The 13,136-nt window shown below is 34.2% G+C and overlaps 1 protein-coding gene across 8 annotated transcripts in view; it reads right to left on the bottom strand.

Moving 5' to 3' along the window:
- Positions 1-13,136, bottom strand: part of ECT2 (epithelial cell transforming 2) — a 54,383-nt gene that overhangs the window by 7,867 nt on the left and 33,380 nt on the right. For all 8 annotated transcript variants that reach the window (XM_084873336.1, XM_084873338.1, XM_084873337.1 and 5 more), the window contains 5 exons: positions 12,719-12,797; positions 12,436-12,555; positions 8,457-8,595; positions 7,220-7,374; positions 41-148 (listed from right to left, as the gene is read on the bottom strand). In XM_084873336.1, the coding sequence (XP_084729462.1) occupies positions 41-148; positions 7,220-7,374; positions 8,457-8,595; positions 12,436-12,555; positions 12,719-12,797 (601 nt within the window). The remainder of the gene's footprint in view (positions 1-40; positions 149-7,219; positions 7,375-8,456; positions 8,596-12,435; positions 12,556-12,718; positions 12,798-13,136) is intronic.

Raw genomic sequence — 13,136 nt, 5'->3', positions numbered from 1 at the left:
TTTTTGGAGATATGTTAAATAATAATGCCAGGGGACTCACCCTTTTTGATGTCTTTTTTATTGCTCTAGATGCTCTACTCAATGTACTATCCATATCTTTTGTATTTACTTCAAAGGTTTCTGGATCAGCAGTGTAAATAAGATTTTCCTGTTCAAAAAATAAACATTTTTATTATTTTTAAAATAAAATTTTAGAAATATACAACTGTTTTTTAAAAAATCAAACCTTTAAGTTCTTATCTTCATATGGGAGTATATATATATAAAAGAACCTACTCAAGGTTTATGACATACTTGACATCATTTCTATTCTAAAATGTATTAATTGAAGGATAGTGAAAAACAAACACTCAGTAAATAAAAAAATCCATTGCAAGGACAATGGAGACCAAACCAACTGGAAATCCTATGTAATAAAGACGAATATGCAAATTGACCGAAGGGCAAAATGGTCACTATGATGCACACTGCCTATAAGGGGTCAGACGCTCAATGCAGGGGCTGCCCCCTGGTGGTCAATGTGCTTCCACAAGGGGAGTGCTGCTCAGCCAGAAACCAGGCTCACAGTTGGCAAGTGCAGTAGTGGTGGCCTCTCCTGCTTCTGCAGCAGCATTAAATATGTCTGACTGACTGCTTATGCCCACTCCTCATGAACCTAAGCCATCAGTCAGATACCCCTTGAGGGTTCCCGAACTGAGAGAGGGCATAGGCCAGGCTGAGGAGCCCCTCCCCATCCACAAGTGCATGAATTATGTGCACCAAGCCTCTAGTATATATATAAAATCTTACTAGCAACCCTAAAACTAGTAAGTTAGAAATTTAGCATAATTTATATGTTTAAGAATAATGTTTGCTATAAAATCTGTATCACAAAAATTAATTTAATTAGAAAAACCAAATCCACCCTGCTTTCTCTATCAGAAAAAAAGACCCTCTCTTTTCAACTCGATCTACTTGCTAAATGACTCAGTTGCTTAATCTAATCATACTCAGGTAATTTATAATTATCAGTATCTTTTAAAAACAATTTTTTTCTGATTTTTTTTTTAATCACATCATAAAATGTTTGGGGGAGAATTTTAAAATAAAATTACCCATAAATACTACTAAACGTCTATTTATATTTTGGTATATTCCTTATAGATAGTTTCCTACATGCATAAAATACTTTATTGTAACAAAATTGGAATCATAGTTTCCTTTAAAATAGGTTTTATTTGTTCCTTATAAGGCTATTCCTAGATTTATACTAAAATTTTCTAAATGTATACCAAATCTTACTGGAAAGGGGGCAAGGATCTTCTTTATTTCCTACTTTCTAGTTGGTTACTGCTGGCAAAGATGAAAACTATTGATATGTATGCATTTATATTTATTTGGCTACTTAACTCTGTTATAAGTGCTAGTAGTTTTCAATTGGTTCTTGCTAATTATATAGATAATCATGTGAAAAATAACTCTGAATAGTTAACACCTCTTGCCAATCCATGAAAAACAAAGCACTCAGGACTATGATTTAAGGTCTGGCTAACTCTGAGTCTCTCAACATCCCCACTCACATACTTCTTCCAGGTTTTGCATTATTAAGATTTCCTATACACAGGAGATGGGATCACATTTCCTAAAATGCTGTACATATGGCATCATAAACTAAGCAAAGCATTAACTTTAGTTTTATGAACTTAATTTTGTTTTCATTTCATTCAATTTTTAAGTTTAATTTCATTTCAATTTGATTTCATCCAATGAATAATATAATGAAAATCTATCTCATAGTAGGGTTTACATGGTCCTAGACATAGACACAAATTCAGAAAAAGTTTTGACACAGAACCATTTTTTTCCATTATGTCTCATTTTTAAACTATAAGGTAATGTACCAATCATTACTCTGAATTGGTCAACAAGTGACATTGTTTTATAACTGATAGCTAAAAAAATCCAATCAAATTGTCAAAAAGCATTTGGAAATAGTAAGAGAATTAATTTAATAAAAATGATGGGTTACAAAATTAACATACATACATCAAATATTTACCCATATAGAAAAACAACAAAAACAGCTAAACTTACTCACTTATGATAGTATCTAGTATCATTGTGTCCCCTTCCTTAGTCTGTGCCACAGGGATTTCCTCAAACTTTGTAATCATGTTTATAGCTTAGAGTATCTGATTTGGTCAAATTAAAATGATACCAATAACAGGCATTTATATTAACAACTTACTATGAATGGCTAATAACCAGCAGAATAATAATAATTTTAAATAGAAGTTATATTAACTCCGGCATAAATATTATTGGCTCAGAAGCAAAAACTCTTCTTGAATGTTATATCTTCAATTTATTCCTCATGTATTTAGAAATTCTAGTTTCATAATATTGAATATTAATATTGAATGAATACTGTTATTAATAAATAATTAATGATAAAAGTACTGAATGGTAGCATAAGACAATTAATTATCAAGTTACTTCTAAGCTATTCAAATTGGGGGAGGGGAATGTATCATTGCTTAAATTCATTACTACCGTAGAAATATACTTTTGACATTAGAGGTTAGAAATCTATAATGGCTTCAGCAAAGCCACCATCCAACCTCAGGTGATATATAAGCCTTAAGAGTATAGTGTGGACAACGAAATTAAAGGTTACATATTGGCAAGAGACTAAAAAGAAATACCTAAATATTCTGAGAAAAAAATTTTCAACAAATTAAAACTTTAACCTTTAAATTTGGAATAATAGAATATGTTATGGGACATGAGAAGAAAAACTATGGAGAGTTTTAACCCAGAATAAGAATACCCAGAATCTAATGTTAACTTTATGCTCTTACCCTTAGTTTTCACATGTAAAATAATGGTATTAGATTACATGTTCTTTCAGCCTGAAAATTTTAATTCTCTTTTTAAATTTAAATTCTTCATTGTTTAAAGTATTATATAAGTTTCCCTGAAAATTTGAAATCTTAAGGCATTTACAAATGGGCATGACAAATGAAATAAGTCTAGAATAAAATAGTTATACTTATTTTACTCTTAATTATTTAAGTTCCAATTATTTAGGGCACCAATGAATACATAATAAATAGAACAGAAACTATTGATTCAAAGAATCAGATATTTTTATTGCTTACATCTTTTGTATACACACACACACACACACAAATATTTAAAAGTACTTTCTCTTCAGCATGGCAAATGTTCTCAAATGGTAACACACTGACTCAGGACTTTTTAAAAATTTACTCTCTGCAGTATTTTAAATGTGAGAAATATCTCAACTGAAGTCAATATGTGAATTTACAGACATATTTCTTAGTAACAAAATGTGACAACTTGAAAAACATTCTCTTTAAGACAGTATAAATCAGTACATAGTTAAATGTTTGCTGCCATCTTGTGGCTAATTTTACTTTATGAAATTTGTTTCATTAGTTGTTTATATACAAACTAGAGGCCTGGTGCACAAAATTCATGCATGGGAGATGGGTATCCCTTCAGCCCAGTCTGCATCCTCTTGCAATCCGGGACCCTTCAGGGGACATCCCTCTCACAATCTGGGATGCTGCATGCACCAGTGACCATACATTTCATACAGGTGAAAGGCATCTTGCTGTTGTATGGGCAGCCACATTTTTTTTGCCCTGATATAAAGTAGTACATAACATGATCTTTCTGAGGCAGTAGTACCATTTTCCCCATTTTATGGGTGGAAAAATTGAAGCAATAAAAATGAATTGGCTTTGTCACACAGTTGTGTCAGAATCGGGGCTGACCACAAAATGTGCAAGCCAGAGTCCATGCATGTCATCGCTGCATCATCTTGTTTTTTCAGTGTTAGAGTAGCCTTGACATGCTTTAATTTTTAAACCTAAGACACTGTTCCTCTAGGCCTAGAAGGCAATCAGGGCAATCTGTGGGGCATCCGACAGGCGGCGGAGTGATCAGGAGGGGCCTCTGCTGGCGCCTGCTTTGGCTGGCAGCCTGGCAATGCCCAATGGCTGGTCCTGCCTCCCAGTTGTAGCTGCTGGTCATCTGCCCCCTGGTAGTGCCTGTCACAGCGACTGCTCATTCTGCTGTTCAATCAATTTGCATATTAGAGTTTTATTATATAAAACTAGAGGCCTGATACACGGATTTGTGCACTGTGTGGTCCCTTGGCCTGGCCTGTGGCCTCTAGCATCTGGGACGCCTCGGGAGATGTCGGATAGCCGGTTTCAGCCTGATCCCCACAGGCCTGATCCAGACAGGAGGGAGCAGATCCTATGAGTTGAGTGTCTGTCCCCCATGGTCAGCGTGCGTCAAAGTGACTGGTCGACTGATCATTCGGTCGCTTAGGCTTTTATATATACTAGAGGCCCAGTGCACGAAATTTGTGCATAGGTAGGGTTCCTAGGTCTGCCGGCAATCAAGGCCAATCGGGGCCTTCCAGCTGCCAACTGGGGCCTTCCTTTGTTCTGTGCCGCCCCTTGGTGATCAGCACACATCATAGTGAGCAAACTGCTGGTTTCCCAGTCAATCTCCCGAAGGGGACATATTACATATTAGCCTTTTATATATACTAGAGGCCCGGTGCACAAAATTACGAGCACTTCGGGGATGGGGGGATCCCTCAGCCGGGCCTGCACCCTCTTGCAGTCCAGGAGCCCTCAGGGGATGTCCAACTGCTGGCTTAGACCCACTCCCTAAGGGAGCAGTTGGACATCCTTAACACTGCCTCGGAGGCAGGAGAGGCTCCCACCATTTGCCAGCCGTGCGTCCAGCTTCTGGCTGAGTGGAGTTCCCCTGTAAGAGTGCACTGACCACAGGGGGCAACTCCTGGTGCATTGAGCATCTTCCCCCTAGTGGTCAGTGTGCGTCATAGCGACCAATCACTCTGCCATTCGGTGGATTTGCATATTTATTATATAGGATAGATTCTAGGATTATTAGCTATCTTGTAGCTGGTAATTCAATAGATTTCAAGAAAATTTTTCCATTAACTGTTAATGCTTCAGTTTTATAGTTATAAATTTAAAAAGGACTGCTTAAGCCATCTACTCTGACATCTTGATAAATGAAAGAGTAATTTCTAAAATAGGCAAGCACAATAAAGCAAGGATACGTATTTTATATGAATACCTAGATCTAAGAAAAAAAATTCTTCCATATAATGAGCGATTTTGTAAACTCTGTAATAAAAACTGTCTCCATCATTTTTCTAGCCAACATTGTTTTATGCATTAACATTGCATTACTTCTATAAACCATTTTGTGGAACAAACATCCTTTATTTGCAACATATTTTTGGCCTATAGAAATGTTCAAAAGCAAAAAATAGTTTATTTACTGTTCTAAACATTTAGGTAGGACTTTCTAGGCATGTATTATCTACTTTATAAACAATAATAATTATACCACAATATCTTTCATAAGAAGACTTAACTATGATAAAATAAACATTTTTCTGTCACAGGAATGTCCAAGCAATGTCAGTTACAGTACTTCTGTACTGAAAAGGGTCATCTATCAATACATTATCTTCGTATCATTTGTATGTGTTTTATAATTTGAGAACATATGCCATGTTGAAGAGAAGGTATTTTTAAATATATATACAAAAGATGCAAAAGACAAAAAAAATCTGATTCTTTGAAACAGTAGTTTCTGTCCTTCTAATATATATTCATTGGTGCCCTAAATAATTGGAGCTTAAATAATTAAGAGTAGAATAAGTATAATTATTTTATTCTAGACTAATTTCATTTGTCATACCCATTTGTAAATGACTTAAGAATTAAAATTTTCAGGCTGAAATAACATTTAATCTATTATCATTATTTTACATGTGAAAACTAAGGCCAAGAGCATAAAGCTAACATTAGATTCCAGGTATCCTTATTCTTGTAACTTTCCATAGTTTTTCTCATTATGGATGTGATGTCTCATGTTCTGTTATTTCAAATTTAAAGATTAAAGTTTTAATTTGTTAAAAAAATTTTTCTCAGAATACTTAGGTATGTATTTTTGGTCTCTTTCCAACTTGTAACCTTTAATTGTGTTGTCCATACTCTTAAGGCTCATACATCACCTGAAGTCAGATGGTAGTTTTGCTGAAACCATTAGATTTTTTTAATCTCCAATATAAAAAATAATTCTATTAACAAATGAATTTTTTTAATTAACATGTTATTTGTGCAAAAATGATGGTCTATATCTATAGCATGTCTCACCATTAATCATGAAGAAAGTAAATTACCTTTTATAGGACCTACATTTTATCCAAGAGCTACTATAGGCTACCTGAATTCTGATAGTTGTCTAACTTTAATAATTTGAATTTCTCATGTATCTTTACATTAATCTATATAGGGTGAAAATAATCACATATTCTATATGTATTTATTCACAATTCACATTTGATTTAAGAGGCTGTACTGAGAAAACTGGATTGGCTACATGCCTGATAGGAAACACAACTTGCTTTATCTCATTATTGCTAGCAGTTAGATAAGGGAACAGCAGAACAGAATACCCTCTATTTTATAAGAGCCAGGCCTAAGAGCTTCCATGAAAATCACAGGGTACAAGTCCCAAAAGTCTCACCCAATCAAAGCCAGAGAAGTTATAAGGTTAAAAGGGCCTTTCCAAATAAAATTGAGTGTTTTATGTATCTATACTTTTAAAATATCTTTTCCAAAACAATTTATTAAGCCAGCTTTCCTTAATACACACAAAACTAAAACTCTCTTATAATCACAATTAGCAATTAACAAGTTATTAGAAATCTACAGCTTTAGCTTGAATGTACTGCCATGGAGTTTTAACTCTTCATAATAAACTAGAGGCCTGGTACATGAAAATTGATGCACTGGACGGGGGAGTTCACATCCCAGCGAGGGAGCCCTCAGGGGCAGGAGGTGACCTAGCAATCAGGGGAAGGCGACGCCCCATGACACTTCTGCTGTTGCCACTGCCAACAGTGCAAGTCTCAGCCGCCCCGGTTACCTGAGCCTCGGGCAGCTCTGGGCAACTAGGAAGCCACCATCCAAAACTTGTCTGCACCTCAGGCTGGCCTTGGGTAGCTAAGGGGCTGAGGAGCCTGGGTGCTGTGGGCACCACCATCTTTGAAGGCAGGGCAGTCAATTAGCATGTTCCCTCCTTATTGGCTGTGGGCACCGCCATCTTTCCAACAGTGTGAGGGTCAATTAGCATATTGGGATTAAGAACTTACAGCATCCGCCTTACAAATGGTGTTGGCTACATGTCGACATAGCATCTTGAGCCAGTTTTCTTTTGGAAGTTCCTCTGATGTCATCTGGAAACTGAGCAGCACATTTGCCTGCTCTGTTGGTGGCCTCACGAGCAAAGCAAAAGCATTATGGCAATCTAGGGTTCCAGAATTAAAAACAATATGTGTTATTCTTGGAAAATGATAGATTTATGCAAGTTTAGGTACCTCAGATCAACAACATTCCAATGAAATGAATGATCTTTTCTCCACCCTTCCCACTCCCTCTATTTTTAATTGGACAAAGATTATCACTGTTTTACAGTGAAACATAAGAAAGAACTGTAACAGTACCATATAAAGAACCAACAATAATAATTTGACATTACATAAACAGTATTTTCCATGATATTTAATATTTTATATGATGGAGTTTTAAACAATTAGAGTGTATAATTACTTAGTATCCTAGAATTTGAGTATTAAAATGAAATGGCATTGTAAGAATAATTTAAAAACTCAACCTATTTAAATCAAGTTTAAAGAAATAAATTTTCAAATATTAAAATTGTTACAAAATGTTTTTTAGAATCTAGTTTAAACAATGAAGTCTTCCATTATTAGAATCCAAAAATATGGAAATATTTTAAATAAATGTAATACATAACCCATAATTCAAATTTGACAATAAAGATAGCAATATAAATTACTATTTAAATTTTCTTTGTTTTTATTAACTCAAAGCCTTTCATCATGAGAGGATGGGATCATTAATGGAACCAGCTTACATTGTAAAAACCATGCCTACCACTCAAAATATGACCATAAAGATATATCACTAGTGCCAGTTAAATGATACTATTTTAAGTATAAACTTTTGGCGATTTCAGGCCTTCAGGGATACCTCCCTTACACTATCCAAGTTGAGGGAGAAGGCTTCCCTTAATACACATTTAACTCCATGCCAAGACTAGCACAGTTACTTAGGATGTATTTACTCATGCACATCATTCCTGGTCATTTCCTAACTGTATCCTTAAGAATGCTGCCAATGGCAACAAGGATACAGAGTACAGATGATTTCTTTTGAATTCTGAAGAAATAAAATATTTTGGTGTGGGAATAGGCTAGATTAGGGAACATAGCACTTTCATTTAAAAAAAATAAATAAGGGAGTTAAACAAATCCGCAATGAGTATGAACTATTTTTATTTAACAAAAGTTTATCCAATAAGCATACCTTCTGTCTCTCTTATGTCCAGCACTTTCTTAATTTGAGAAAGAGGCATTAGATGAATATGCTTAAGAGAAGCTGGGGGTCGGGTCTGACCATGAGGACTCCTAAAAGTGCCAATAACTTTGTGGCGTTTCCTTGCTATCTGATTACAGAAAAACAAAAGTCATTATAAGTAATATGAATAAAAACAAAGACGAAATACTTAAAAATAAAATGCACTAATCACATAAATATATATGCAGCTCATTCCAGAATTACTATGGGATAAAAAATTCATACATATACTTATATAACAGATATGCTCATGTTTATCTAAGAGTTCAAAGATCAGGAAATTTTAGATTTACACAAAAAATCCTAGAGGTATGAAAAAACTTAGAAGCATTGTGAGAACTAATAGGATCAAAGAACTGAGGAATTTTCTTGAGTTAGGAAGGAAAATAGTTACTCTGGGACCTCTATATTAGGTATAAAAGATAACTGATATCAGTTTAAGAGCAGAATTCGTAATTATCTCAGATCCTGGGAATAAATAACACAGAAATGGTTCTGCCTCTCATATTTTCATATCATCAAGAAAGGAGACAGTTAAAAAAGTAACTAAACAAATAAATTAAACAAATGGTACAAATTATAAACTCAAGGTGCTACTTAAGACATAATTTTACCTAAACTGGGGATTCCTGCAAAAGAAAGAGGTAAATAACATTGGAAAAACCAGGGGCAAAATCAGAAAGGACCCTGTAATTCATGAGATACTTGAGTTCTGTGAATTTTATAAGGACTTTAAATTTATTGTTTTCATTTCGACGAAAGCCTGGTATGTTATTTAGCTTTTTTTAAAAGAACATCTCTTTGAGGTAATAATCATCAACTGGAAGACATCCACACAAAATGTCTTAGATTAGGTTACTCAATGAATTGAGGTTAACTGGTCACCATCATGAATATGACAAAGTACGGCTGAAAAATATATCTACTTAAGTGTTAGCTAATTAGAAAAGACGAAAAGGCCGTCAGTACATATTCATACTAAAGCAAAAGTATGACTCAGACCTATATAAAATATTAAGTTAATTTACCTTAATGTAGTGAAAATAAGCAATAAAAACAAATATTTTCACTAATATTTAAATATACATTAAATTAACTTGGTTAAGCAGAATAAATATAATTTTAAGGTTTTTTTAAAAAGGAAAAACAATGACAAGTGTTAATACTTTTTGTTGTTGTTGATCATCACTTGGGGATATTTTTCCATTGATTTTTAGAGAGAGTGGAAGGAAGGAGAAGAGAGAGAGAGAGAAACATTGATACCGTCAATTGGTTGCCTTCTACTTATGCTCCAACCCCGAGGAGACCAAGCCTGAACCAAGGTATGTACCCTTGACAGGAATTGAACCTAGACCCTTCAGTCCAAGGGTCCACGCTCTACCCACTGAACAAAACTACCTAGGGCGCAAGTATTAATATTAATGACACTTATGCTAGTACATAAAGGTAAAAATCTCAAAACAAATAAAATATAAAAAGAAAAGTGTATTCTTAAATACTATATTAATTTAGTTTCAGTAAAACATCAACCATATTTAAGAGAAGTCAATATAGATTTTATCCATTTTAATTGTTTCTAACTTTTATCTTATTCTTCATTCCATATCTGCTAGGAGGTTTGGTTATCTGTTTGTGAATTTGGTTTTTCGGTTAATTTTAGAGGTAGCGGAGAAGAAGCCAGAGAGGGGAGGGAGGGAGGGAGGAAGAGAGAGAAGGAAACATTAATTTGTTGTTCCACTTATTTATGCATTCATTAGTTGATTCTTTTATGTGCCCTGATTGGGGAGGGGGCGTGATAGAGGGGGGAAGAAGAATGGAGTCAAACCACAACCTTGGCATATTGAGATGACAATTTAACCACAGAGCTATCTGGTCAGGACTGTTTGGTGTTTTTTTCAAATAAGCTAAAGAATGGAGAGTTTAGGATTATAAATCTTATAACTCCAAATTTAATGTTAGAAATAGTACTGTTTCAATCACTATGATTCTGAGACAGGAAAGCTAAGAGAGAGTAGAATAAAAAGTCACTGGTGAATGAAATGAGAGGCTAGGGTATATTACATAACCGACCAGAAACTACAGGGAATGACAAATGGCAAGAATTAAAGTGGAAGGTGAGTCAATGAGCCAATTATAGAATACTTCAAGGAATTTGAAGGGGATGTAAGATCAAAATATTAAAGTTAACTACAACTCTCTCAGGATTAAGGGAATAAAACCCAGAATGGGTTAGTTGGGAAGTAAAGATAACCTAACCAATTAGATGAATGGAGCCATTGGCCAGGGGACTTCAATAGGAAAAATCCTAAAAAAAAAAAAAAAAAAAAAAAAAAAAATTTAATAGGACCTAACAGAGAACTGAGCAACTATGGACAGACAGTAAAATTCCATAATGCCTACTGGGTAAAATATGATTTATCTGCCTCATGATTTTTTATTATAACTTTCTCAGTTCTGGGTATGGTCAGTTGTGTATAGTATTTTCAGTGTCGTCATTTTGTGTTTTGTAACATTCCTAAACAAATGAAAATATTATTTTTCACTAATCTCACAACAAAACTCTGCATTTAGCACATTTTGGTGACTGGGCATGATTTATTCTCTAACAGTTTTCTGTGTTTTATAACAATATACATGATACAAGAGCACAACACTAGAAGACACGTAAAAAAGGAAAAAAGGAAGAGATACTGACTTTTTTTTTTTTTTTTTTTTTTAAGGAAACCCATCAAATCACTTTAATGAAAGCAACAGGTAGATACCAAATAACAGAAATGTCAAATTAGTCTTCTGAATTAATATGTTATATCAAAATGAATAGCTTTATCTCCTGAGACAAAGGAAAATACACTCCTTTATATCCCACATTAGGCTATTTTAATGTGTGAAAGTACACTATTAATAGAATGAAAGAAAAGAGTTGAAAAAGCACCCCTAGCTGGTTTGGCTCAGTGGCTAGAGTATCAGCCTGCAGACTGAAGGATCCTTGGTTCAATTCCAGTCAAGGGCACATGCTAGGGTTGTGGGCTCAAGCCCCTGTAGGGGACATGCAGGAGGCAGCCAATCAATGATTCTCCCTCTCCCTTTCTCTCTGAAATCAATAAAAATATGTTTAAAAAAAAAGAAAAAAGCACACAAATATAATTCTGTTTGTCTATAAGAATAATATGGGAGAAAAAAATTTAACTTAGATGAAGATTTTAGAATCAATGCACATCATGTGATATAATGACCACTCATTTAACCCTGATGACTTAAGGAGAATCAGGAAACCATAATTCATGATATTACACAATCAATTTATCTCTTTTCAACAAAATACTTATTTCTTTACTTAAATTTCAAAGTAAACTCATAGCTAGTATGTCATACATCTCTTATAAATATACATAGAAATAAGATGTTCCGCCAAAACCGGTTTAGCTCAGTGGATAGAGCATCGGCCTGTGGACTAAAGGGTCCCAGGTTCGATTCCGGTCAAGGGCATGTACCTTGGTTGCAGGCATATCCCCAGTGGGGGGTATGTAAGAGGCAGCTGATCGATGTTTCTCTCTCATCGATGTTTCTAACTCTCTCTCTCTCTTCCTCTTTGTAAAAAATCAATAAAATATATTTTAAAAAAAGAAAAAGAGAAGAAATAAGATGTTCCTAAAATTCTTTGACTTAGGCATTTATTTGTATGGAAATAAACTAAATTTTTATTCTGACTTAAATTTGAAGTCATGAAAATTTATCATACTTCTTAATATTAGGTCTTCTAAAAGCATTCCATTAATAAAAAGTATTAAATCAACAACCGGTCTTATTAAAAAAGTGTGATTATTTAATTTTAGTTAAAGTTACTTATAATACTTTAATCAAAGCTTGGTTTTAAACATTCCAGGAAGTCATATAAATCAGTATTATATTATATTAAGTACAACTTTACCTCCAGGCAGTCATTGAAGAGAAAGAGGGTTACTTGTTCTCCTCTGTCACAGGGGTGCTCGCCTAGAGAAATTGTTTCAACTCGTTGGATTAAGCTTCGGTGAGAAGATAAAAGATTAGCCTGTGTAGATTGAGAATATTAATAGATCATTTGGGATCAAAGACTTTTTTAAGCTGTAATTTAAAAGAAAGTGGTGTCAAGATTTTTTCTATATTAAAAATTATAGAATCTAAATAACAAGAAAGAGAAAATAAATTTATAATTATCAAAGATGAATACTTACTGGGCACCCATCTACTTCATAAACAACATCAAAAATTTGCTTTTGCGCTTCAGTTTTTCTCTTATCCTCATTAATATGCCTGAAAAATTAATGAGGTTATTTTTAAAACTTTAAAAGCTTAGTGGAACTTAGTTGGTCCCTGGTTAAAAAAACAAAAACAATAACCCAACCGGCAGGGCTCAGTGGTTGTGCATCAACTTATGAAAGAGGAGGTCACGTTTCAATTCTCAGTCAGGGTACATGCCCAAGGTTGCAGGCTAGAACCCATGTGGAGAGTGCAGGAGGCAGCTGATCAATAATTCTCTCTCATCACTGATGTTCTATCCCCCCCTTCCTCTCTGAAATCAATAAAAATATAGTTTTTAAAAAATTCAAAATAAGAAACTTTAAATTTTAAAAAAAGTAGACAAAAGATTTG

This window comes from Pipistrellus hanaki, assembly GCF_964339955.1.
Source record: "Pipistrellus hanaki genome assembly, chromosome: 2".
Taxonomy (NCBI): domain Eukaryota; kingdom Metazoa; phylum Chordata; class Mammalia; order Chiroptera; family Vespertilionidae; genus Pipistrellus; species Pipistrellus hanaki.
This window is presented reverse-complemented; position numbering and strand designations above follow the sequence as displayed.